Raw genomic sequence first — 24,598 nt, forward strand, 5'->3', positions numbered from 1 at the left:
ATCACCTTTAATAATTTTAACTCCTTACATTAAATGGCTTCACACCTTGTTTGACCGACATTTTTTTTTTTTTGTAAGGAAAAAGCGTAAAAAAAGGCCGAATTTGGCTTTAAAAAGACCAATCAGTCAAACCTTAGAAAGGACAAATTTTAACAGCAATATGGCGGCTTCGAATATCGTACATTTAGTCTAATAAAAATGAAATTTTTCGGGTTTTAGTTCAGCCTTTAGGTCTAATAATGTGTTTTATATAAAAATAAATAGTTTTTATAAATTTTTGTTTGTCAAATAATTTACGCCGCTAAACTACACATTTACCTTTCTTTCTCTAAAATCTGGAGATTTCGTTTGTTGCTAAATAATGGATAAGAAGAAAATTCCGTCCAATGTGCCAATGATGATATATTTCGCGCAACATTGGGCATAAGTGTTTTCAAATTAAGGTAACATTTCAACCTACATCAGGTTATTAATTATGTATCAGACAGACCAAAGGACTTGAGATTCCATGCCTCAAAATAAGGAGAATGAGTCTTACGTCTTCGTTCGACCACTGAAACTGAAAAAAGGCGCCGACGAACGTCAGCAATTAATAACAAGGACCCTTCTGATTGGTCCAAACAAAACCGTGGGCGGTCAAACTGACCAATGAGCTGCCTGCTTATTTCTGCAGAATTTCTAACAACTTTTTCAGATCATAGAGATAGACTATACTGTCTCCAGGATGCATTTGATTAGAAACATAAAATCCTTGAACAGTTAGCATTAAACGCGTACTAGCAATCAAAACTCTGAAGACTGGAAATCCTATAAACAGGTTTATTGAAGGTAGATACGGTAAAAAACTGAAAGAAACACAAAAACAAAATTGTTTGGAATACAAAGAAAAAAAGTCTACAAATGAGAAGTTATAAAAGGGCTGCATCAGGGAGTCGTACGCATAAGGAAATCAACGACACAGCTAAAAATAAGGAGGCCGGACATGTGGATAAAGAAAATAAAGTCCGTAGTTAAAATGAAATAATATAAAAAATAACATTAAGGTATTAAAAAGTGTCTTTAATAAGTGGATAAATAATGTTTCTTACTGGAAAAGAGCCAGGTACGCCAAGGATGGAATACTGTTGCCACATCTGGGCAGGAGCAGCTAGAAAGAACTTGTCCTGCATTGATACAGTTCAAACCTCGTAGGAGATGTCCTTTTCTCTTCCCTGCAACCTCTATCTCACAGAAGAGATGTTGCGACCTTGTCTCTGATGTATCATTATTTTCATGGAATGTGTTCGACTGAGCTTCAATCTATGGTCCCCCCCCTCGCCAAATTTTCACAAGAAACACTCGTCTAGCTGAAAACACTATCAATAATTCCCCCCCCCACTCTTTATCTGTGCCTAAACCTAAACGTAGATTCCATGAACAAAGCTTCTTTCTTAGAACTTCACGCCTGTGGAATTGTCTTCCGTTTTCCTGCTTTCCAGCTGACTACAATATGGTTGTGTTCAAATCTAACGTAAACAAGTTCTTGATGAGCCGTTCCATATAAGTTAAAAAATTTACCAAATTTTCATTACTAATGATTACTATATTTTCCAATTTCTACTGTACACTCTTTAACCCTTATCCTTGAGTGGCCTCTTGGCCTTGATAATGTGGTGATGCCTGTGTAAAAAAAAAAAAAAAAAAAAAAAAAATTGGCTTTAAACAGCAAAGGATTATGGAAGATAAAAAACCCAGCCATGTGGAGCTAGAAAGGCAGCTAATATGGGGGGGGGGGGACAAAACGCCGGTCAACCTGCCAGTGTCGAGTCAGGGGAAACTCTATAATAAGAAAAATGTCTAGCCAAGGGAGATAACTGTTTAAGGGATAAAACTAAGAGACATAATATAGACTTTTTTTTTTCTTTTTTACTAAAAACATTTTAGCAGTTGTTCTACTGGATGGATTTTCATAATTTCTGGATATATTACTATTTTCGACATGGCAATTAAGAAAGTACTGTTGTTTTTTTGTTTTTTTTGTTGCTTAAAACGATTTATCGACTCTATCTTAACAAACACCATTGTTTCTTTTACAGGTTTGGCTCGATGGTGAGAGGCAAGCGGTCAGGGATCATTTTTAATGACCAAATGGACGATTTCTCTACTCCTAACACCACGAATTATTTTGGCATCCCAGCGTCGCCAGCCAATTTCATCAAACCAGGAAAGCGCCCCATGTCTTCGATGTCTCCCGTCGTCTTGATCAATGACAAGAACGGCGTTGTCAAAATGGTGGTCGGAGCCTCCGGAGGAAGTCACATTACAACATCAGTAGCTTACGTAAGTTTTTTTTTTTTTTAGTTTTGTTTTTTTTTTGGGGGGGGGGGAGCAGTTCTGCATTACGCGGACGGCGCCATTTTTTAGGGGTCAATAACTCCAATTTCGCGGGCCAAGATCAAAGTGTAGTATCTGTTCTGATGCTGCGCGTAAATTTTTTGCTCTCGGTCAGTGGAGGAGAAATCCTTCACGACTGAGACAATTTTTACTTTTTGTTCCTTTCTCTACTCGTGCACTCGTGGGGGAGGCAAAGTAAATAGGAACTCCAATTTCGGTGAAAGTGCACTGGGGAACCAGCCGAAGACTTATCTTTAAGAAGCTGATTACAGAGAGGTTGAATACATTAAGTTTGGAAAAATGAGTTCAAACTAAAAAACTATACAAAATACTATTAGAAACCCATTCAGTATATGTTACCATGACATAGACTGTAATCTATAGAGTGAGTTTCTACCAGTATTTTGTATAATTTTATAATTTGAACTCATTTTCCCAAACTTAACGTATTCAACAGCGAGCACACCGCCATTTGTCTTTTTCAAATATACCGATAAATACTGCATATTTTTTAAACTGAATAAACATTTTACATTAAATAAAAACACTAAAAACTTATCCAGTAAGGTAGAACAGTAACTTATCTTGCCTTTGATAGCATTTATTTCCAATACATCGGTAAACACTGTATGTTTTTTCAAGATGAATAAACATGTTACATTAAATAAAAAATACTAAAAAAAATATCCCGTTAGGTAGAAAAGTAACTTATCTTGCCTTTCATAGCATTTATTTGTTATATATTTTTTTGAAAACTTTTTCGAATCTATGTGTATGGTAAAACAAACTCAAAAACCTTACATACAAAAAAAAAAAAAAAATAGAAAAACTTGGATACAAAGTCGGGGAAGATTCGACTGAGAACATATAAAGGAATGTGTTATCACTATGGGACTACTCACCCGACCTAGCTTGCCACAGATGCAGAGACATTCAGAGGCCGACGGATCCTGATGTTGAGTCCGTGTAGATTTACATCATATCACCACTACCCCTACTACATTCCATTTCATATTTTTTTTTTTTTTTTTACATTGGCATCAGCACTTATCAAGTCCAAGAGGCCACTCGAGGATAAGGGTTAAAGAGTGTACAGTAGTCAATTGGACAATATAGTAATTGTCAGTAATGTAAATTCAGTAAATTTGTTAACTTAAGGGGAACGGTTTATCAAGAACTTGTTTACATTGAACTTGAAGACAACCATATTGTAGTCAGCTGGAAAGCAGGAAAACGGAAGACAGTTCCACAGACGTGCAGTTCTAAGAAAGAAGCTTTGTTTATGGAATCTACGTTTAGGTTTAGGCACAAAGTGGGGGGAATTATTGATAGTGTTTTCAGCTAGACGAGTGTTTCTTGTGAAAGTTTGGCGAGGGGGGACTATAGATTGAAGCTCCGTCGAGCACTTGCCATGAAAATAACGATAAAGCAAAGATAAACTCGCAACATCTCTTCTGTGAGAAAGAGGTTGCAGGGAAGAGAAAAGGACATCTCCGAGGCTACCAAGTCTATTTTGAACGCTATCAAGGCAGGACAAGTCCTTTCTAGCAGCTCCTGCCCAAATGTGGCACAGTACTCCATCCTTGGACGAACTTGGCTCTTATATAGCTCCTCCTTGCAACCTCTATCTCACAGAAGAGATGTTGCGAGTTTGTCTCTGATGTATCGTTATTTTCATGGAAAGTGTTCAACTGAGCTTCAATCTATGGTCCCCCCTCGCCAAACTTTCACAAGAAACACTCGTCTAGCTGTAAACACTATCAATAATTTCACCCACTCTTTATCTGTGCCTAAACCTAAACGTCAGAGCATTCACCATTAAAATACTTGTAAAACAGGCAGAGGCATGCAACATTTCGTCGATGGGACAGAGGCTGAAGCTTAGATAACAGTTCAGGACCTATTAGTTTGGCGACTCTCTTTAATTAATTAATCAGAATTAGAATTGGAAATCGGAAAAATCAGAACTTTTGGAAATCGGAATTGGAAATATTTGTGCCGATTTTTCAATGCCAAAAACGATTCCTTTTAATTTTTTTTAATCTTCCACTGTTTATAGTAATAATAAAATAAATATTTATCAGTTTTAAGCTACCAGCAAAACTAAAATTTATAGGTCGTCCCAAGCGTGTTTTTACATTTGAGAAAATACATTTTTTATACAAATGCGAAACAATAACCATAAAGTAGAGACTAACTCACAGAATACGAAAATGTCTATGGAGCCAGTAACTTTTCTCTTTCCTTTCCCAAAGCCAGAGGACAATCCGACCAAAACGTGCTGTTCCTGATGACGATGATGATGACGAGGGTGTTGCTGACAGTTGTTAATGATGATGGTTGACGATGACAATGATGATGATAATAATAATGGTCGTGACGACAATGATGATGATGAAAATGATGATGATGTTGATGATGATGATCGTGACGATGATCATGATGATAATTGAATGACGATAATGGTGATGATAGTTGTTAATGATGATGATCATGATAATTATGATACTTGTTGTTGTTGATGATAATGATGATGATGATATCAGAGAAATGGAAGTTTGCTAAATTATTATATGACTAGCATTTCAGCCTGGCGTGTCCCGGGTGTTTGGAGGTATATGTTGAGCAAAAAAACAAAACAATGGTCAATGTTTTTAACTTTGATCCCTATTATGACCCCCTTAACATTTATTTTTTGGGCTCAAATCAAATTATTAAGTTAAATCCATGTCCAAAGAATCTATATCTAAAATTTCAAGTGTTTAGACCCAAAATTGGTGGAGGAGTTTGGTAGAGTTCTTAAAGGTCAAATCATTGAACTTTGACCCCTTAACAGCCAAATTTCTGGCCGAAAACGAATTACAAAGATTTTCCCAAATCTCTGTACCCTGTATTTCGAGTCTGTAGACTTAAAATTGACAGAGTTATTGCGCAGGGAAATGTACACAGACACACATAGACACGTTCACTTTTATATATCTATCTATATATCTATAAAAGTGAACGTGTCTGTGTGTCTGTCTGTGTGTCTGTGTATCTGTCTGTCTGTGTACATTTCCCTACACAATAACTCTGTCAATTTTAAGTCTACGGACACGAAATTTGATATACAGAGTACTGACATTTGGGAAAATCTTTGTGATCGGTTTTCGGCCAGAAATTTGGCTGTTAAGGGGTCAAAGTTCAACGATTTGACCTTTGAGAACTCTACCAAACTCCTCCTACAATTTTTGGTCTAGTCACTTGAAATTTTAGATATAGGTTCCTTGGACATGGATCTAACTTAATAACTTGATTTGAGCCCAAAACAATAAATGTTAAGGGGTCATAATAAGGGTCAAAGTTAAAAAAATTGACCGTTTTTTTTTGTTTTTTGCTTTTTTTTTTTTTTTTGCTCAGCATATACCTCATACCCGGGCAACGCCAGGCACCCATGCTAGTATATATATATATAGATTGTGTTTTATTTGGTGAAAGTAATTTTTTCTTTTCTTGTTTTAATTTTTTATAGGTCACTGCTGAGGCCCTTTGGCTTGGACGAAACATCAAATCGAGCATTGACTACCCACGCCTCCATCATCAACTGATCCCGGATCACATCGATGTCGAAAAGGGCTTCCCAAAGGTAAACACATCTGAACCCCCCCTTCCCCATCTGTAACAGTCATACTATTTATGTACAGCAAACTAAGGCATGACAAGTGTACGACAAAGCACAACAACTGCTTTTGCTGTGATAATTAAAGAAACCTGGGAGTATTATTGCATAAACAACAAGAAGAAACTAATTTTAATTTAGACAGCCTGGCATGCTGTTATAAAAATAAAAATATAAATAAAAAATAATACGTCCAAATAAAAAATGGGCGACTTTTTAAGAAAAACACCGGATTTCTGAGGCGTAGACGTTAACCTTAATATCGTTTAAAAAAATCAACAACAAAAATTACGTAAACAGATAAACGATAAAAAAACTAAACAGTAAATCGTCTATGGCATTATAGCGTAATGGGTTAGAGCGCTAGACTGAAATACATAAGGTCCGGGGTTCGAATCCTAACAACAGTCAAGCTACGTTGAAGAGGGGTAGGGCTCCAAAGCACGCGTGTCCGTAGATTACTGTCTATATATATATATATATATATATATATATATATATATATATATATATATATATATTAAGGGGATTAGAACAACAGTCTAAAGAGCGGTGTTTATTTTAATGTATTAGTAAATACATTAATACAATTAAAAGAAAACAGTGCTCGTTGTAATGCAGATATATAATAAGCTCGATAGGCATATATATGCCAGAGCTATTTTAATATTGAGCTAGATGATTGATAATTTATAATTAAAAATAACAAAATGTCGTAATTTTCTGGACAATATAACAAAATTATAAGCTTTCACTTTAAAAAAAAAAAAATCAACGTGGTTTTTAAAACAAATGTTTAAAACTTTGGACTTTACAGGTAAATTTGCAAATAACTTTTGTTTTTGTTTTAAATTAGCTTATTTTATTTATTGATCTTTTATCTTGAATTTGTGATATATAAATTTGAGGTAAGAAAATTAATTATTTTCATTTTAATAGACATTTCAAAATGGGCAGGGGGTGAATCCTAACAACAGTCAAGCTATGCTGAAGAGGAATAGGGCTCCAAAGCACGCGTCTCCGTTTTTAAAAATAATAAATAAATATATTTAACCACAGCATAGTAAGGCACGACAAATTTAGGCACGTAAAAGTTAGGCACAACACAGTAAGGCAAGACAAATTTAGAAATGAAAAGTTTAAGCACATAAAAGTTAGGCACAACATATTAAGGTACAACAAATTTAGGCATGAAAAATTTAGGCACGTAAAAGTTAGGCACAACACAGTAAGGCGTGACAAATTTAGGCATGAAAAAGTCAGGTGCTTTTATGCACCTGACTTAAGGACACCATGATAAAGCATGGAGAATTTAGAAAAGTTAGGCACAGCATAGTAAGGCATGATAAAAGTTAGGCACAACACAGTAAGGCATGACAAATTTAAGTATGAAAAAGTTAGGCACAACAAAAGAAGGCATGGCAAATTTAGGCACAAAAAAGTTAGTCACAACACAGTATTGCATGACAAATTTAGGCACATAAAAGTTAGGTACAGCAAATTTAGGCATGAAAAAGTTAGGCACAATACAGTAAGGCAGGACAAAAAGTTAAGTGCAACAAAATATGGCATGATCAAATTTAGGCACATAAAATTTAGTAACAACACGGTAAAACATGACAAATTTAGGCATAAAAAAGTTAGGCACAACATAGTAAGGCACAAAATGTTGGCACAATACAGTAACGCATGACAAATTTAAGCACGAAAAAGTTAGGCACAACAAAGTAAAGCATGAAAAAAATAGGCACAAAAAGGTTAGGCACATCACAGTAATGCATGACAAATTTGGGCACAAAAAAGTAAGGCACATCACAGTAATGCATGACAAATTTGAGCACAAAAAAGTTAGGCACATCACAGTAATGCATGACAAATTTGGGCACAAAAAGTTAGGCACATTACAGTAATGCATGACAAATTTGGGCACAAAAAAAAGTTAGGCACATCACAGTAATGCATGACAAATTTGAGCACAAAAAAGTTAGGCACATCACAGTAATGCATGACAAATTTGGGCACAAAAAGTTAGGCACATTACAGTAATGCATGACAAATTTGAGCACAAAAAAAAGTTAGGCACAACATAGTAAGGCACAAAATGTTGGCACAATACAGTAACGCATGACAAATTTAAGCACGAAAAAGTTAGGCACAACAAAGTAAAGCATGAAAAAAATAGGCACAAAAAGGTTAGGCACATCACAGTAATGCATGACAAATTTGGGCACAAAAAAGTAAGGCACATCACAGTAATGCATGACAAATTTGAGCACAAAAAAGTTAGGCACATCACAGTAATGCATGACAAATTTGGGCACAAAAAGTTAGGCACATTACAGTAATGCATGACAAATTTGGGCACAAAAAAAAGTTAGGCACATCACAGTAATGCATGACAAATTTGAGCACAAAAAAGTTAGGCACATCACAGTAATGCATGACAAATTTGGGCACAAAAAGTTAGGCACATTACAGTAATGCATGACAAATTTGAGCACAAAAAAAAGTTAGGCACAACATAGTAAGGCACAAAATGTTGGCACAATACAGTAACGCATGACAAATTTAAGCACGAAAAAGTTAGGCACAACAAAGTAAAGCATGAAAAAAATAGGCACAAAAAGGTTAGGCACATCACAGTAATGCATGACAAATTTGGGCACAAAAAAGTAAGGCACATCACAGTAATGCATGACAAATTTGAGCACAAAAAAGTTAGGCACATCACAGTAATGCATGACAAATTTGGGCACAAAAAGTTAGGCACATTACAGTAATGCATGACAAATTTGGGCACAAAAAAAAGTTAGGCACATCACAGTAATGCATGACAAATTTGAGCACAAAAAAGTTAGGCACATCACAGTAATGCATGACAAATTTGGGCACAAAAAGTTAGGCACATTACAGTAATGCATGACAAATTTGAGCACAAAAAAAAGTTAGGCACAACATAGTAAGGCACAAAATGTTGGCACAATACAGTAACGCATGACAAATTTAAGCACGAAAAAGTTAGGCACAACAAAGTAAAGCATGAAAAAAATAGGCACAAAAAGGTTAGGCACATCACAGTAATGCATGACAAATTTGGGCACAAAAAAGTAAGGCACATCACAGTAATGCATGACAAATTTGAGCACAAAAAAGTTAGGCACATCACAGTAATGCATGACAAATTTGGGCACAAAAAGTTAGGCACATTACAGTAATGCATGACAAATTTGGGCACAAAAAAAAGTTAGGCACATCACAGTAATGCATGACAAATTTGAGCACAAAAAAGTTAGGCACATCACAGTAATGCATGACAAATTTGGGCACAAAAAGTTAGGCACATTACAGTAATGCATGACAAATTTGGGCACAAAAAAAAGTTAGGCACATCACAGTAATGCATGACAAATTTGGGCATGACACATTTGGGCACAAAAAAGTTAGGCACAACACAGTAAGGCTTGATAAATTTAGGCATGACATATTTAAGCTAATATAATTAATTTTACATCATCCACCCGCTACTAAAAATGCAAAACACATTCTAAATATATTGTGAATGATGTTCATATGTACAGTATATGCATGCATACGTTGCATTACTGCATCACCCCATACTGCACTGCACAGCACAGCTCTGCACATTTTTGTTGGCTTGCTTTAGATGGGATCAGTCAGGGTGAATTATCCGTACAGTAGCTGCTAATAGACTTATAGATACTCATCAGTCAGGGTGAAGTGGTATTTGAACTTTATGATCCTCATATGGGAAAAGGCTGACTCACTGGGGTCCTCTGTGAGTAAGTTTCATAATTGTCGATGAGTTCTGGCCTTCAGCTAGAGGTTTTTTTCTTAATTTTTTTTTTCCACAAAAGGAGCCATCACTTATCAAGGCCCAGAGGCCACTCGAGGCTAATAAGTCTACAGTGGTCAATGGGACAACGTTGCCGTAATTGTTAGTAGTGTAAATCTGGTAAATTGGATTACTTAAGAGGAACGACTCATCAAGAACTTGTTTACATTGGACTTGCACAGCACAGCTCTGTACATTTTTTGTCGTTACTCTATTGGCTTGCTTTAGATGGAATCAGTCAGGGTTGAATTATCCGTACAGTAGCTGCTAATAGCCAGCCGCAAGCTGCAAGCAGACGCTCATCAGTCGTGGTGCAGTGGTATTTGGACTTCATATAACCCTTATCCCAGAGTGGCTTCTGGACCTTGATAAGTGGTGACCGCTATGTAAAAAAAAAAAATGAGATTCATATGGGAAAAGACTGACTCACATAAATAAGTACAACAAAAATAAAAATATAGCATTATTACAAGAAAATAGATACTACACAACTTTCGAAGTAGATGGTAATGCCTGGGAAGATGGTAACACCCGAAGGAGGAATTAATGCCTGGGACCAGAAAACATGCTTTGCACTACCTCCCCTCAAAAACAGAACAGATATATTGAGAGCAAGAAAGTATATACAATATTTACATGGAGTCCATTAGTATAGTTATGGGGAGACCTCCCCTGGAGAAGGTGTTGGCTGGGTAGACGTCGACTATCAATCTCATGTCTCTCTGAGTCTCTCGTTGGGTTTCCCCTGTCTTTATAGTACCAACCATATGGTTGATACTCCACATATGCCAATTAGGTGGATCCTACCACAGCAATTTCTAACAGACATTTTAAACAAGTCTTAGGACATGGCAACTTACAATCCTTTGTTTGGAAATAATAATTCAATTTCCTTTTTATAAAACTTTTAAATTAAAGTATTTCTACAATAATCGCTCAAAAATCGAAAATTAAACATTATTTTCCTTTCTCATCTATTGCTGTTTCTTCGAATTGATTAATAATCTCACTTTCGTATTTCTATTTGTTATATGAAACTTCAATAATTCCCTATTTTAATGTTCAATTAATCTATTAATGTTTTGTTTTTTTTTTAATTATTATAATTATTTTTTTCCCAATTTATTTATCGGTTAGTTTCCCCAGAGGTAAATCCAGTGAAACTCACATGGTTATTACAGAGTGCTCAATGCAGGACAGAGCTGGTATATAGGCCGTTTATTATACAAACATTATTGGTTACATATGTGCATACATGTTTCAGTGGAGTCTCAATTCAGGGACAACACTTCATCAAACCAAAAAAGAATTGATATCCGTTACAATCTTCAAAGGAAGAAAATTTAAAAAAAAAAAAAAAAAAAAAGAGAAGGAATCTTAAGAAGGTATCAGTCATGCCAGTCATTATAGGAGCAAGCGGGCTAATGAAAAAGAATTTAAAAAAATATCTGGCGAATATACCCGGTGAATCAAGTGCAAAAAAAAAAAAATACCAACAATTTACATTCTTGTTGAACCGTCCCCTTAAATAATCAAATTATACCACATTTCCACTACTAGCAATTACTAAGCTGTTGTCCCAGTGGCTACCATACACACAACTCTTATCCTCGAGTGGTCGTCGGGCCTTGATAAGAGGTGACTTCTTTGTAAAAAAAAAAATATCACACGAGTGGAGAATCAGCAAAAAAAAACCTGACGTGCAATTGTTGTTATTGTTAGTATTTTTTTAGAAGTCGCCTCTTATCAAGGCCCAGAGGCCACCCGAGGATAAAGGTCAATGAATGTATACCCGCTTCAAGTCAAGTCACCCGTCTCTGGGTGCAATTCTGTTTACAGCTAGGTTATCGTGACATGCACTAGTGGTGACCTTTATTTAAGGTCCACACTAGCTAATATAATTGCTACTTATTGGTGTCGGATCATACTATGTAACAATCATCATCATCATCATCACTATTATCATCACCATCACTATCATAACCATAATCACCATCATCATCACTACCAACATCATACCCACCATCATCATCACTACCTACACTAGCACCATCACCATCATAATCATTATCATTATTATCATCATTAACACCACCACCATCACCACCACCACCACCATCATCATAATCACCGCCTCCACCATAATCATCATCATCACTATCATCATTATCACCACCTCTCCACCATCATCATCACAACCTCTTCCACCACCACCACCACCATCATCATCATCAGTAACAACTTGCAACGTTTATTATATCTATTGCAGGCGATCGTAAAAGGACTCAAAGCAAGGGGGCATAAGATTGAGAATGTCGAAATAGCTGGTTCCAGAGTGCAAGGAATTTTACGGAATTCAAACTTAATATATGCCAACGCAGATTATCGGAAGGCTGGCACTGTATCCGGATGGTAGTCTCCAGTTCGTCATTATTTTTTTTTTCTAAATGACATATCAGTTGAGAATCCGTCATTCAGTGTATGCTATTAATTGAACACAAGTTGCTGTAAGGTCTTGGAATTCCAAATGCTTTCCATTTTCAGCATTCTGGATAGAAGAATTCTCAATCAAATGATATTTTTCTATATTCTTTATTTTTATTTCCAAATAAAATGCTTTTTTAATATTTTGGTTATCGTCTTTTTTCTAATATTTGTTTTTTTCTATTATTATAAGCATTTTTTAATGATTTTTGAATATTTTGGTTAACGTCTGTATATGTTGCGTTGTCAGGCTGACATTTATTTTGAAAATAAAAACAATCTGCTGGTATGCTTAGTCGTGGAGATGCGAACGATTCGAAAACGATACCTAATTTGCATATTTAAAAAAAAAACAAGCTCATTATTTGTTTTTTCTTTTTTTTTTAATTGGTTTCATTTAAACACAATTCTACGAATGCATTTTTCTACATTCTGAATAATTACGAGGGGCGTGCAATAAGTAATGCCCCTGACCCACTTCCAGTTGTCTGATCTAGCTGAAAATTTGCATGTGCAATGATTCATATCTCTACGGGTTGTGTGGCAAATTACAGCTCTGAACTAATTCTGGTTTCTGTTTTACAGGTGTTTGAACTGAGTCAGGTGTGAAATGGAGCCTGTTGAATGTCGAGCAGTGATCCAGTTTTTGTATTTGAAAGGACGCACACGACAGGAGACTTTTGATGAAATGAAAGAAACTTATGGTGATAATGCCCCATCATATGACCTTGTAAAACGCTGGCATCATGAATTCAAACATGGCCGGAAGTCTTTGGAAACAGCTCCCAGACCTGGTCGCCCCCCTTCTGCCATTGATGAGGCATCTGTCCGTCAAGTTGAGGCTGCCATTTTGGAAGATCGACACATTACTATTCGCCAAATAGCCGAAGATGTCAAGATTAGTACAGGGTCTGTGGAAACTATCATTCATGACCATTTGCATATGCATAAGGTGTCTGCCAGATGGATTCCCAGGTTGCTCACACCATTCCAGAAGCGAGAACGTGTTGAGTGCTCGAGGATGAATTTGGAGATGTGCCAAGAAGATGAGTCCAAGTTTTTCAAAAGACTGATTGCAAAGGGTGAAACCTGGGTCCATCACTATGCTCCAGAGACCAAAACCCAGTCAATGTAGTGGAAGCATTTGGACTCACCACCTCCAAAGAAGGCAAGGGTTCAGCCCTCTGCTGGCAAGGTCATGCTCACAGTCTTCTGGGACTAGGACTGAGTAGTGATGACAGATTTCCTGACAAAGGGTACCACAATTACAGTAGCCTATTATTCTTCACTTTTGAGGAAATCAAGGGAAGCTATCAAAATCAAGAGGCGGGGCAAGATCAGCAAAGGTACCCTCCTCCTGCAGGAAAACGCTCCAGTCCACAACTCGCAAGTTGCCAGATCAGAAGCATAGGCGTGTGGTTATGAAATAGGCCTGCATCCTCCCCACTCTCCTGACCTTGCACCCTCTGACTTTCACCTCTTCCCAGCCATGAAGTTTTTTTTGAAAGGAAAGCGTTTCCCAGATGATGCAGCCTTGATTTCTGAAGTCACGTCGTGGTTGGAGGACGCAAAGCTGGGGTGTTCTACAAAAACGGTCTCCAGAGCTGCATCAAACGATGGGAGAAATGCATAACTCTGGGTGGTTCCTATGTAGAGAAAGACTAATAACTGTGCCAAGTTTCGTTGCTCTACTCTATGGGAAGTGAGTCAGGGGCATTACTTATTGCACGCCCCTCGTACATAGCATTTGGAGTGTAAAATTTTAGCATGCATATATACATATACTATCATGGGTGCCCAGCGTTGCCCGGGTGTTTGGAGGTGCATGCTGAGCAAAAATAAAACAGTCAAACATTGACCCCCTATTATGACCCCTTAAAATTTATTGTTTCGGGCTCCAATCAAGTTATTTCATGTCCAAGGAACCTATATCTAAAATTTCAAGTGTGTAGACCCAAAATTGTCACAGAAGTTTGGTAGAGTTCTCAAAGCTCAAATCGCTGAACTTTGACCCCTTAATCACCAAATTTCTGGCCAAAAACCGATCACATAGATTTTCCAGAATCTCAGTACCCTGTATATCAAATTTCGAGTCTGTAGACTTAAAATTGACAGAGTTATTGCGTAGGGAAATGTACACACACAGACACACGTTCACTTTTATAGATATATATAAACTTTTAGTCATTCAATGAATTTAAAAATTTATGATGTGATATATTTAAATTTCAAATCAAATCATCAGCAATTGTATTAACCTCTTTCTCACAGAAAAGATGTTGCGAGTTTGTCTCTGCTTTATCGTTATTTTCATGGCAAGTGCTCGACTGAACTCCAATCTATGGTTTCCCCACCTCGCCAAACTTTCACAAGAAACACTTGTCTAGCCGAAAACACTATCAATAATTCCCCCAACTCTTTATCTGTGCCTAAACGTAAACGTAGATTCCATGAACAAAGCTTCTTTCTTAGAACTGCACGCCTGTGGAATTGTCTTCCGTTTTCCTGCTTTCCAGCTAACTACAATATGGTTGTCTTCAAGTCTAACATAAACAAGTTCTTGATGAGCCGTTCCATTTAAGTTAACAAATTTACCGAATTTCCATTACTAACAATTACTATATTGTCCAATTGACTACTGTACACTCTTAATTAACCCTTATCCTCGAGTTGTCTCTGGGCCTTGATAAGTGATGATGCCTATGTAAAAAAAAAAAAAATTTGAAAAGGATTAATTCAGTTCTTTTTGCTTCAATCTATGGTCCCCCCTCGCCAAACTTTCACAAGAAACACCCGTCTAGCAGAAAAAACTATCAACAATTCCCCCCACTCTTTATCTGTGCCTAAACCTAATTCCATGAACAAAGCTTCTTTCTTGGTTGTCTTCAAGTCTAATATAAACAAGTTCTTTATGAGCCATTCCATATAAGTTAACAAATTTACCGAATTTCCATTACTAAGAATTACTACTGTACACTCTTTAACCCCTTATCCTCGAGTGGCCTCTTGGCCTTGATAAGTGGTGATTCCCATCTAAAAAAAATAAAAATCATTCCATCACATAAATTCATACAAAATATTTTTCGACTTCATTTCAACAGGAAAATTTTGCTAGAAATGACGTCACAACATTAAAATTTGAGATGGGTGACACTGTGGCAAGCAATTTCAAAGTTTTAGTATAATAATAATAATAATAATAATAATAATAATATATATTATTAATATTATTATTATTATTATTATCATCATATATATATATAAAATTTTAGTCATTCAAGTAATTTAAAAAATTATGACGTGAAATGTTTGAATTTCAAATCAAAATATATTTATTATTCTATGTAATACAAAGAATACATTTGAAATATTATGTTATAGGATTTCGATGTCTACCATCTCTTCAGAGGAGAAAATATTAGCAAATAGCTATAATGGTTTACACCTTATTTGCTAAAGTCAGTGAGGCATGGAAAAGCACAATTAAAAATTGTTTAAGATTTAAATGTCATAAAGGTAATGAAAAGGATATAAAAATTCACATCCAAAGTAGATGTCTTTTATAGCAGTGTTGTAAAATGATCCAAACTGTATTTTGAGTAATCCACATCACAAGTATATATTTATCTATCTATCTATCTATATATAAAAGTGAACGTGTCTGTGTGTGTGTGTGTGTGTGTGTGTGTCTGTGTACATTTCCCTACGCAATAACACTGTCAATTTTTAGTCTACAGACTCGAAATTTGATATACAGGGTACTGAGATTTTGGAAAATCGATGTGATTGGTTTTCAGCCAAAATTTTGGCGATTAAGGGGTCAAAGTTCAACGATTTGACCTTTGAGAACTCTGCCAAACTTCTCTGACAGTTTTGAGTGTATGCACTTGAAATTTTAGATATAGGTTCCTTGTACATGGATCTAACTTAATAACTTGATTTGAGCCCAAAACAATAAATTTTAAGGGGTCACAATAGGGGTCAAAGTTTTTAAAAAATTGACCTCTGCGGTCTCTTCCAAATTACTCAGACAATTTCTGGTCTAAATATTTGAAATTTTACATAAAGGGTATTCAGAGATAGGGCAAGCTTTTTCATCAGTTTGGGTCGAAAATTTTTAGTTACCAATATATAAATGTATGTATGTATGTCTGTTTGCATGTGTACCTTAAACTTTCAATAGAGGCGACGGATTTTACCAAGATCAGTAGCGTTTTAAAGTTGAACCTTTCATACGACAAATATCGAAAAATTGGCTAAAAACATTAATATCTTCCCTTTCAACTAAGCACTTTTCTACAGGGGGGGGTAACTTTTTCGCCGATATTTTTGAAAGTTATCCTCTCCTTTAGATTGTCGACCCTTAATTTTAAAAAATGTCGCTTCCGGTTTGGCGGTGGTCGTAACAGCATAAACGTTAGGTTTTACCCCGTTCTTTTCCTCCTTTGCGGTACGGGTTCGAGCCTGCCTTCCTACTACCACTTTTTTTTTTTTTGCTCAACATACACATCCAGCTGAAATGCTAGTATATATAAGAGTGAACGTGTGTGTGTGTGTGTGTGTGTGTGTGTGTCTGTCTGTCTGTGTACATTTCCCTACGCAATAACTCTGTCAATTTTAAGCCTACAGATTCGAAATTTGATATACAGGGTACTGAGATTTGGGAAAATCGATGTGATTGGTTTTCGGACAGAAATTTGGCGATTAAGGGGTCAAAGTTCAACGATTAGACCTTTGAGAACTCTACCAAACTCCTCCTACAATTTTTGGTCTAAACACTTGTAATTTAGATATAGATTCCTTGTACATGGATCTAACTTAATAACTTGATTTGAGCCCAAAATGTTAAGGGGTCATAATAAGGGTCAAAGTTAAAAAAAAAATTGACTGTTTTTTTGTTTTTTTTGCTCAACATACATATGCTAGTATAAAAGTGAAAGTGTCTGTCTGTCTGTCTGTTAGTGTATGTGTGTCTGTGTATGCAATATCTCTGTCAATTTTAAGTCTACAGACTCGACATTTGATATACAACGATTTGACCTTTCAGAACTCTACCAAACTCCTCCAACAATTTTGGGTCGAAATACTTGAAACTTTAGATATAGGTTCCTTGGATATGGATCTAACTTTATAACTTTATTGGAGCCCAAAACAATAAATTTTAAGGGGTCATAATAGGGGTCAAAGTTAAAAAAATTGACCGCTTTTTTTTCTTTTGCTTAACATACACCTCCAAACACCCGGGCAACGCCGGGCTTAAATGCTAGTATATATATATATATATATATATATATATATATATATATGCATAAATAAAATTTTAAAAATCCAAGCGTCTGTAATTCATATCAACTGGACTGTTGTTTTTCGTCGATTCATACGTTGAGTTATTTGGTTAATTATGTGTATTTTTGAGATGAGGTTTTTTAATTTATTGAGATTGTCGGACTGACTTACTCATCTTGGTTGTTATAGTCACAACGTTTCGGCCGTCTTGCTCTCCGGCCTTCATCAGGTGTTTTGTATCGAACTGGGGAACCGTTTGTTAGGAGTCTCGAACCTAACCCTTTATTATTATTACGGTGGTACCCTGTTCGGACTCCAGCTAGGCTCTGGGACATAGTTGCTGATTCTCTGTTTGAATGTTACTTTTTCACTGCCTTTGTTCAGGATTGAACTCAGCACCTTTGGGTAACTTGTAAACTTTGATACAACGTCTAGGACCACTTGGCCATATGTCACTAGGACCTATGACATGAAGTTGTTTGCTCAGCAACCGAGAAGGCTAACATGCTTGCCAGTCGGTTTGCCTCAAACTCCACACTAGACCCTGCTAACCACCCTCTCCCAGACTTTTCTTTGTGGGCAGACGCCACACTTGACGATCTGAAATCACCCCTTCTCAGGTGCATGCCATTATAAAAAACCTTGACACTGCAAAAGCATGTGGACCTGATCTCATCCTGGCTGTGCTATTAAAAAAGTGCTCAGCCGAAGTAGCTCCAATCCTCTCCAAACTTTACAACAAATGCCTTAATGAATCTTCTTTTCCTGCCTGCTGGAAAACTTTTTCTGTGATACCAGTTTTCAAGAATTCTGGCGAAAGAACTGATCCAGCAAATTATCGCCACATTAGCCTCCTCCTACTTTTTACCAAAATATTTCAGTCCATAGTTAACCATGCTCTAGTCCATCATCTTACAGATGCTAAACTTCTTACCGACCAACAATATGGATTTAGGCAAGCTCGTTCCATAGCAGACATTTTAACTGTAATCTCTGAGTGTATATACCATTCACTTGACAAAGCAGGGGAGGGTAGAGCGGTAGCTCTAGATATATCTAAGGCTTTTGACAGGGTATGGCACGAATATCTTCTCAGGAAAATCAGATCATATGGTATCACTGGAAAAATACTTAAATCCATCTTAGATAAGAGAAAAATCCAGGTTGTCCTCGATGGCCGTACATCTAAACAATATGATATAAATGTGGTAGTGCCTCAGGGGTCTATCCTTGGACCTCTATTATTCCTAATATTCATAAATGACCTCCCTGACAAAATTGTTTGTGAGATGGGTATATAATCTGATAACACCATGCTCTATAACAGACATGACAGGAAAACAAATGAACACATATCTAAAGAAATGGCAGAAACACTAGAGGATGACCTCCAATCTATAGTGGAATGGGGACGAAAATGGATGGTCACATTCAATGCTGCCAAGACTAAACTTGTTTCCTTAAATAACTACAAGAAACCTTCTCTACCACCAATAGCAATGGCCAAAGACTCTCTATCCGAAAGTACATCTTTTAAACTCTTCAGCCTAACGTTCACAGGAAACATGAGTTGAAACAATTACATTGAGAGCATTGCCAGGACCGCTGTGAAAAAGGTAGGTTCTCTCTACCGTGCTAGAAAGCTACTGACCCCTGAAATTATCCTGTACCTCTATAAGGCCACCATTCGTCCATGTATGGAGTATTGTTGTCATATTTGGGCCGGTGCACCTGCTACTAGTCTCTCGCTCTTAGACAATGGCCAAAAGAGAGTCGCCAACCTAATAGGTCCTGAACTGTCAGCTAAACTTCAGCCTCTGTCCTATCGACGAAATGTAGCATCCCTCTGCCTGTTCGACAAGTACTTTAACGGTGTATGTTCTGACGAGCTGCAAGCACTTGTACCCCCTCGACATAAATACCCCCGACAAACCCGACAGGCAGCTAAATCCCACCCCTTCACAGTAGAGATCCCTAGATGTAAGAGAGCCTTCTACTCCAGTAGTTTCTTCCCCAGAACCGCTAGACTTTGGAACTCCCTGCCATGTTCCTGCTTCCCCAACTGTACTGACATGCAGAAGTTCAAGTGTAACGTGAACCGACATCTTGCTGCCCATCTCCCCACCTAGTACACCTGTAGCCTGTATCCCTAATAGTAGCTCCCTACATCAATGTTGCAATGTGCCTATGTTATATAGTGGAGTGTCATAAAGGAGATTGTATCATAAAGGGAATAGTGTCAAGAAGGAGATTCGTGTACGTGATCGTCTAGTTTCTAATCTTATTGTTCATGTCTTCGTGGGTGTGTGTTTGTGTACATGCATTTCTTAACATACCTTTCTTCATGTGTCGTCGGTTGTTCCTCTGGTGTTCATTGTCTCTTGGAGGGGAGCTGGCCTGTTGGATGAAGAATTCACTCCAAGATGATAATTAAGGTTTTATGTTTTTATTCACCTTCCAGAAGTTGACACAGAATGGAGGTGAACCTTGCTTGCTTGATGGTACACGTCAGCGTCCTCCCCAGCCCAGGGGGGGGACAGCTGAAAAGCCGTCTGTCTTCTTCAACACCCGAAACCAAAACTCCAAGAAAGAATCAGCTAACCTCATCACATGACACCACGTCATCTGGTCAGCTGACCCTTCTTCTGCAAACGTGTCCACTGTCCACGTTATTTACCTCTCTCTCTTTCCCTCCCTCTCCCTCTCTCTTTCTCTATTCTCTAATAGAGACACAGAGAGAGAAAATAGAAAGAGTAAGAAAGTCAGAGAGGGGGGGAGAGATGCTCTTTAACACCTTGTTTGAGGTGAAAATATAAAAAAAGTGTATATATATATATGTATATATATATATGTATGTATGTATATATATATATATATATATACGGCATAATCACGTTGACACACCGGTTCTCGTCAGATCACCGAAGTTAAGCAACGTTGAGCCTGGCTTATACCAGATGGGTGACCATTTGGGAACTCTAGGCGCTGTATGTGCTCTCCGCTTATCTCGGCATTGTTTCCAGTCGTCTTGTACCTCAACTTGCCACTGGTATGCAACAATGTTGACTCAGGAGAGGCGTGGTTGGAGATTGCGCAACTCTTGCCACACAAATTTCACGCGCAGGCACCCTTACAGTGGATATCCATAGTCTGTCAAGACTGAAGGAAGCCTTTTTTTTTTTAATATATATATATATATATATGTATATATATATATATATATATTCGTAACAACCATCATCGTCGCCGTCATGAACGTTGTGGATTTGTGCCATTATGAACGCATTTTCATTTTAAAAGCTGTACTACCAGCGAAGCAAACGTCTCTCTATTCTATGTTCTGTGCATTTGGTATTGTTTTACTCTTTTATTCATGTTGAATTCACCTATTCGTTACAAGCATCATCGTCGTCGTCATGAATGCTCCTTCATGTATATTGTACATGTACGTGCGTGTATGTATACGTGTGTGTGCATATGTATGTTTGTACATGTGTGTATATATGAATGTTTGAGTGTATGTGCATGTTGTCATGTGTGTTTGTTCCTGCCTATGTATGTTTGCGTACATCTGTTTGTATGCATGCTTGTATGTGTACGTGTATATCTTTATTTCGATATGTGTGTGGGGTGGAGAGGACTCCCAAAAGCCCTGTTAAGGCAACCCCTCTGGGTGAAGCAAATCGCTGATTTAAAAAAAAAAAAAGAAAAAAAAACTAGGAGAAGCAAATCTCTGATTTAAAAAAACCATAAAGCGGGAAACCAGTACCCGCATTAAGCTGGTCTGCAGTTTAATTTGTTGCTGGCTATCTTGCTCTTGCTTGTTGCTGGATCTCAACATTTTGAACCGAGAGAGAGACTTAGCTGTCGTACAAAGCTAAGACTCTGTAACATCATCTTTGTATAGATACTCCCTCAGGCATTTGTCTATAAAAAATTGTCCGTGGCTATGGAAAAAGTATCACGTGTGTAGCCCTGAAATGCTGGAAGCATGTAATAATTGATCTGCCATCAGTCTATATATGCATATGTGTATGTATGTATGTATGTATGGATGTTAATATTTGTACTAGTGTATGTATGTGCATGTATATCTATTTGTATATGTATATATGTATGTGTGTATATATTTTTATTTATTTATTTATTTATCGTGTATACATGTTTATGTGTGTTTGTATATATATACGTATATATATTTGTGTGTATGTATATGTATATATGCATATATATGTATGCATATAGGTGCATATATATGTATGTGTAGGTATATGTAGGTAACTTTATATGTATGTATGTATATGTGCATACATGTGTACGTATATGTATGTGAATATATATGTATATGTGTGTATGTGTTTGTATATGATAGTATTTATGTGTATGCATATATATTTTTATTTTTTTTATTTTTCTTCCTTTGAAGATTGTAATGCCGGGTATGGGGCAGCCAAACCAGCTGCCAACATTGCCCCGCTTTTTTATTGAAACCAACCGAGAGCTCTTTTTAGTATCCTCGCTGTTCCCTTAAGTGCAATTGTCTGAATCTCTTTTGCACTTGGTTCACCAGGAATATTAGTTAGGTAGGACTTCAGGTTCTTCTTCATAAGTCCTGTGGCACCTATGATAACTGGTATGATCGATATCCCCTTTAGGTTCCAGTTTCTTTTCATATCATACATGAGACTTTGGTATTTGGTCTGTTTCTCTCTTTCAGCTCTGTTAAGACCGCCATCATTAGGAAGTGTGCATGTGTGTATGTTTATGGGTATGTATGTGCATGTATGTGTGTATATGTATATATATGTATGTGTGCCAAGGACCGTCTTCAATGTCATGTCTGCTTGAGCATGTGAATTCGCTGGCAGGACTAAAAAAAAAAAATGTTATCTTCGAGCTCATAAATGAAGGAGTGGCACTAGTCTGACAAGACGTTGCAATCATCATATATATATATATAGAGAGAGAAAAATAAAAAGGAACAAACCATATTATGTGTTCATTGTTTCACTAAATACTTTTACATGCAAAATCCGATCCCGCAATTTGCTAATTCCTGCCCTCTGATGAGATATATATGTATGTATGTATATATATATATATATATATATATATACGTATATATATATATATATACACGTATATACATATATATATATATATATACGTATGTATATATATATATATATACGTATGTATATATATATATATATATATATACGTATGTATATATATATATATATACGTATGTATATATATATATATATATATATATATATATATATATACGTATGTATGTATATATATATATGTATGCATATATATATGTGTGTGTGTGTGTGTGTGTGTGTGTGTGTATTTGGAACTCATTCGATTTGTGATTTTTTCCAAGGAATTCTGCCTTTTGTATCATTTATATATATAATATATATATATAAGGAATTCTGCCTTTTGGATCATTTTGGACCATTTGGAACTTACCTGTTGGATTGGAAATTTTCAATTCTACCGTGTTTGGATTTTACCATTCTTGGATTTTTTTACCCTTCACCGCGAAATCTTTTTATCATTTTTCTTTTACCTCCTACTCCCCTTACCTCACCCTTTTTTTTTAACCAAGTAAGATCTGTGACTTACTTTTAGTTTCACAAAATACTTTTACATGCAAAATCCGATCCCGCATTTTGCTAATTCCTGCCCTCTGATGAGAAGGAGAGTATTTCTTCGAAACTCCGCGGATTAAGGACTATCCACTTATCTTGTGCTTCCTTTTTAAAATTAAATGTGTTTTTAACTCTTTTTCAAGATGTCTTTTAACATGTTTTATTAATCATTTGTTCATATATATATATATATATATATATATATAATGGTTGTATAGATTGGTTTTCTATATGTAAATCCAATGAAACCTGCATGATTATTTATGGAAGACAGGGCAGGTATATAGTCTGTTTATTATACAAACATTATTGGTTACATATTTGCATACATGTTTCAGTGGAGTCCCAATTCAAAGAGACCCACATCATCAGACCAAGAAAGGAAACATTATTGAAACGAGAATCAATGTCCATTCATTTTTCATATAAAAGTATACCCGGGTGAGATTTACATTTTGAAAGAAAGGGGGAGGTACAGTCGGTGAATGTGGACAGATGAGGTATGGAAGGGAAGTGTAGTAAATAAAATGAGTAGGGGAAGGAAAGAGGATCCATCCCACCTACAGCAGAGAGAGGTATCAGTTTAATTCTACCTAAACGGTTGTCTATTGGCCTAAGTGTTTGCTTTGATATGAAGTAATATTATACCCCCATCAGCGCTGTTTCCCTGTTTCAAGACTCCCTGGGTTTTTTTTTTTTCAGGGTGGTGCATTCGTTATCCGACTATTTTATTGATAAGCTCTATTTATTTATTTGTATTCTTTGCTTTTTTTATTAATTCGTTTTTTCTTGTTTTTACTTATTTATATTTATTTGTTTATTTATTTCAATATGATATACGTGTACATGATCATATTAACAGTCAAGAATATTAACAACATTAACAGTGAACAAATATAGGGTTGTCTATTGGCTTAAGTGTTTGCTTTAATATGAAGTAATATTATACCCTCATCAGTGCTTTTTTTTTTAATTTTTTATCGTTTTTACTTATTTATTTATTTTTTTATTCATTTCAACATGACATGCGTGTACGTTAATAGTCAACAACATTAACAGTGAACAAATATAGGGTTGTCTATTGGCTTAAGTGTTTGCTTTTATATGAAGTAATATTATACCCTCATCAGTGCTTTTTTTTTTTTAATTTTTATCGTTTTTACTTATTTCTTTATTTTTTTTATTCATTTCAACATGACATGCGGGTACGTTAATAGTCAACAACATTAACAGCATTAATAGTGAACAAATATACAGGCGGATTTAAATAACGGTAGTATC

General features: G+C 36.2%; 1 protein-coding gene and 1 pseudogene across 2 annotated transcripts in view; both read left to right on the top strand.

Moving 5' to 3' along the window:
* Positions 1-12,511, top strand: part of LOC145270390 (glutathione hydrolase 1 proenzyme-like) — a 189,485-nt gene extending 176,974 nt beyond the window's left edge. For both annotated transcript variants that reach the window (XM_080126041.1, XM_080126040.1), the window contains exons 10-12: positions 2,076-2,319; positions 5,885-5,998; positions 12,154-12,511. In XM_080126041.1, coding sequence (XP_079982167.1) covers positions 2,076-2,319; positions 5,885-5,998; positions 12,154-12,300 — 505 coding nt within the window. In that variant the 3' untranslated portion in view covers positions 12,301-12,511. The remainder of the gene's footprint in view (positions 1-2,075; positions 2,320-5,884; positions 5,999-12,153) is intronic.
* An 8,020-nt stretch (positions 12,512-20,531) lies between these two features.
* Positions 20,532-20,648, top strand: LOC145271818 (5S ribosomal RNA; annotated as a pseudogene).
* The last annotated feature ends 3,950 nt before the right edge of the window (positions 20,649-24,598 follow it).

Source organism: Euprymna scolopes, chromosome 46, assembly GCF_053919585.1.
Source record: "Euprymna scolopes isolate OS-2025 chromosome 46, ASM5391958v1, whole genome shotgun sequence".
NCBI classification, from domain to species: Eukaryota; Metazoa; Mollusca; class Cephalopoda; order Sepiida; family Sepiolidae; genus Euprymna; species Euprymna scolopes.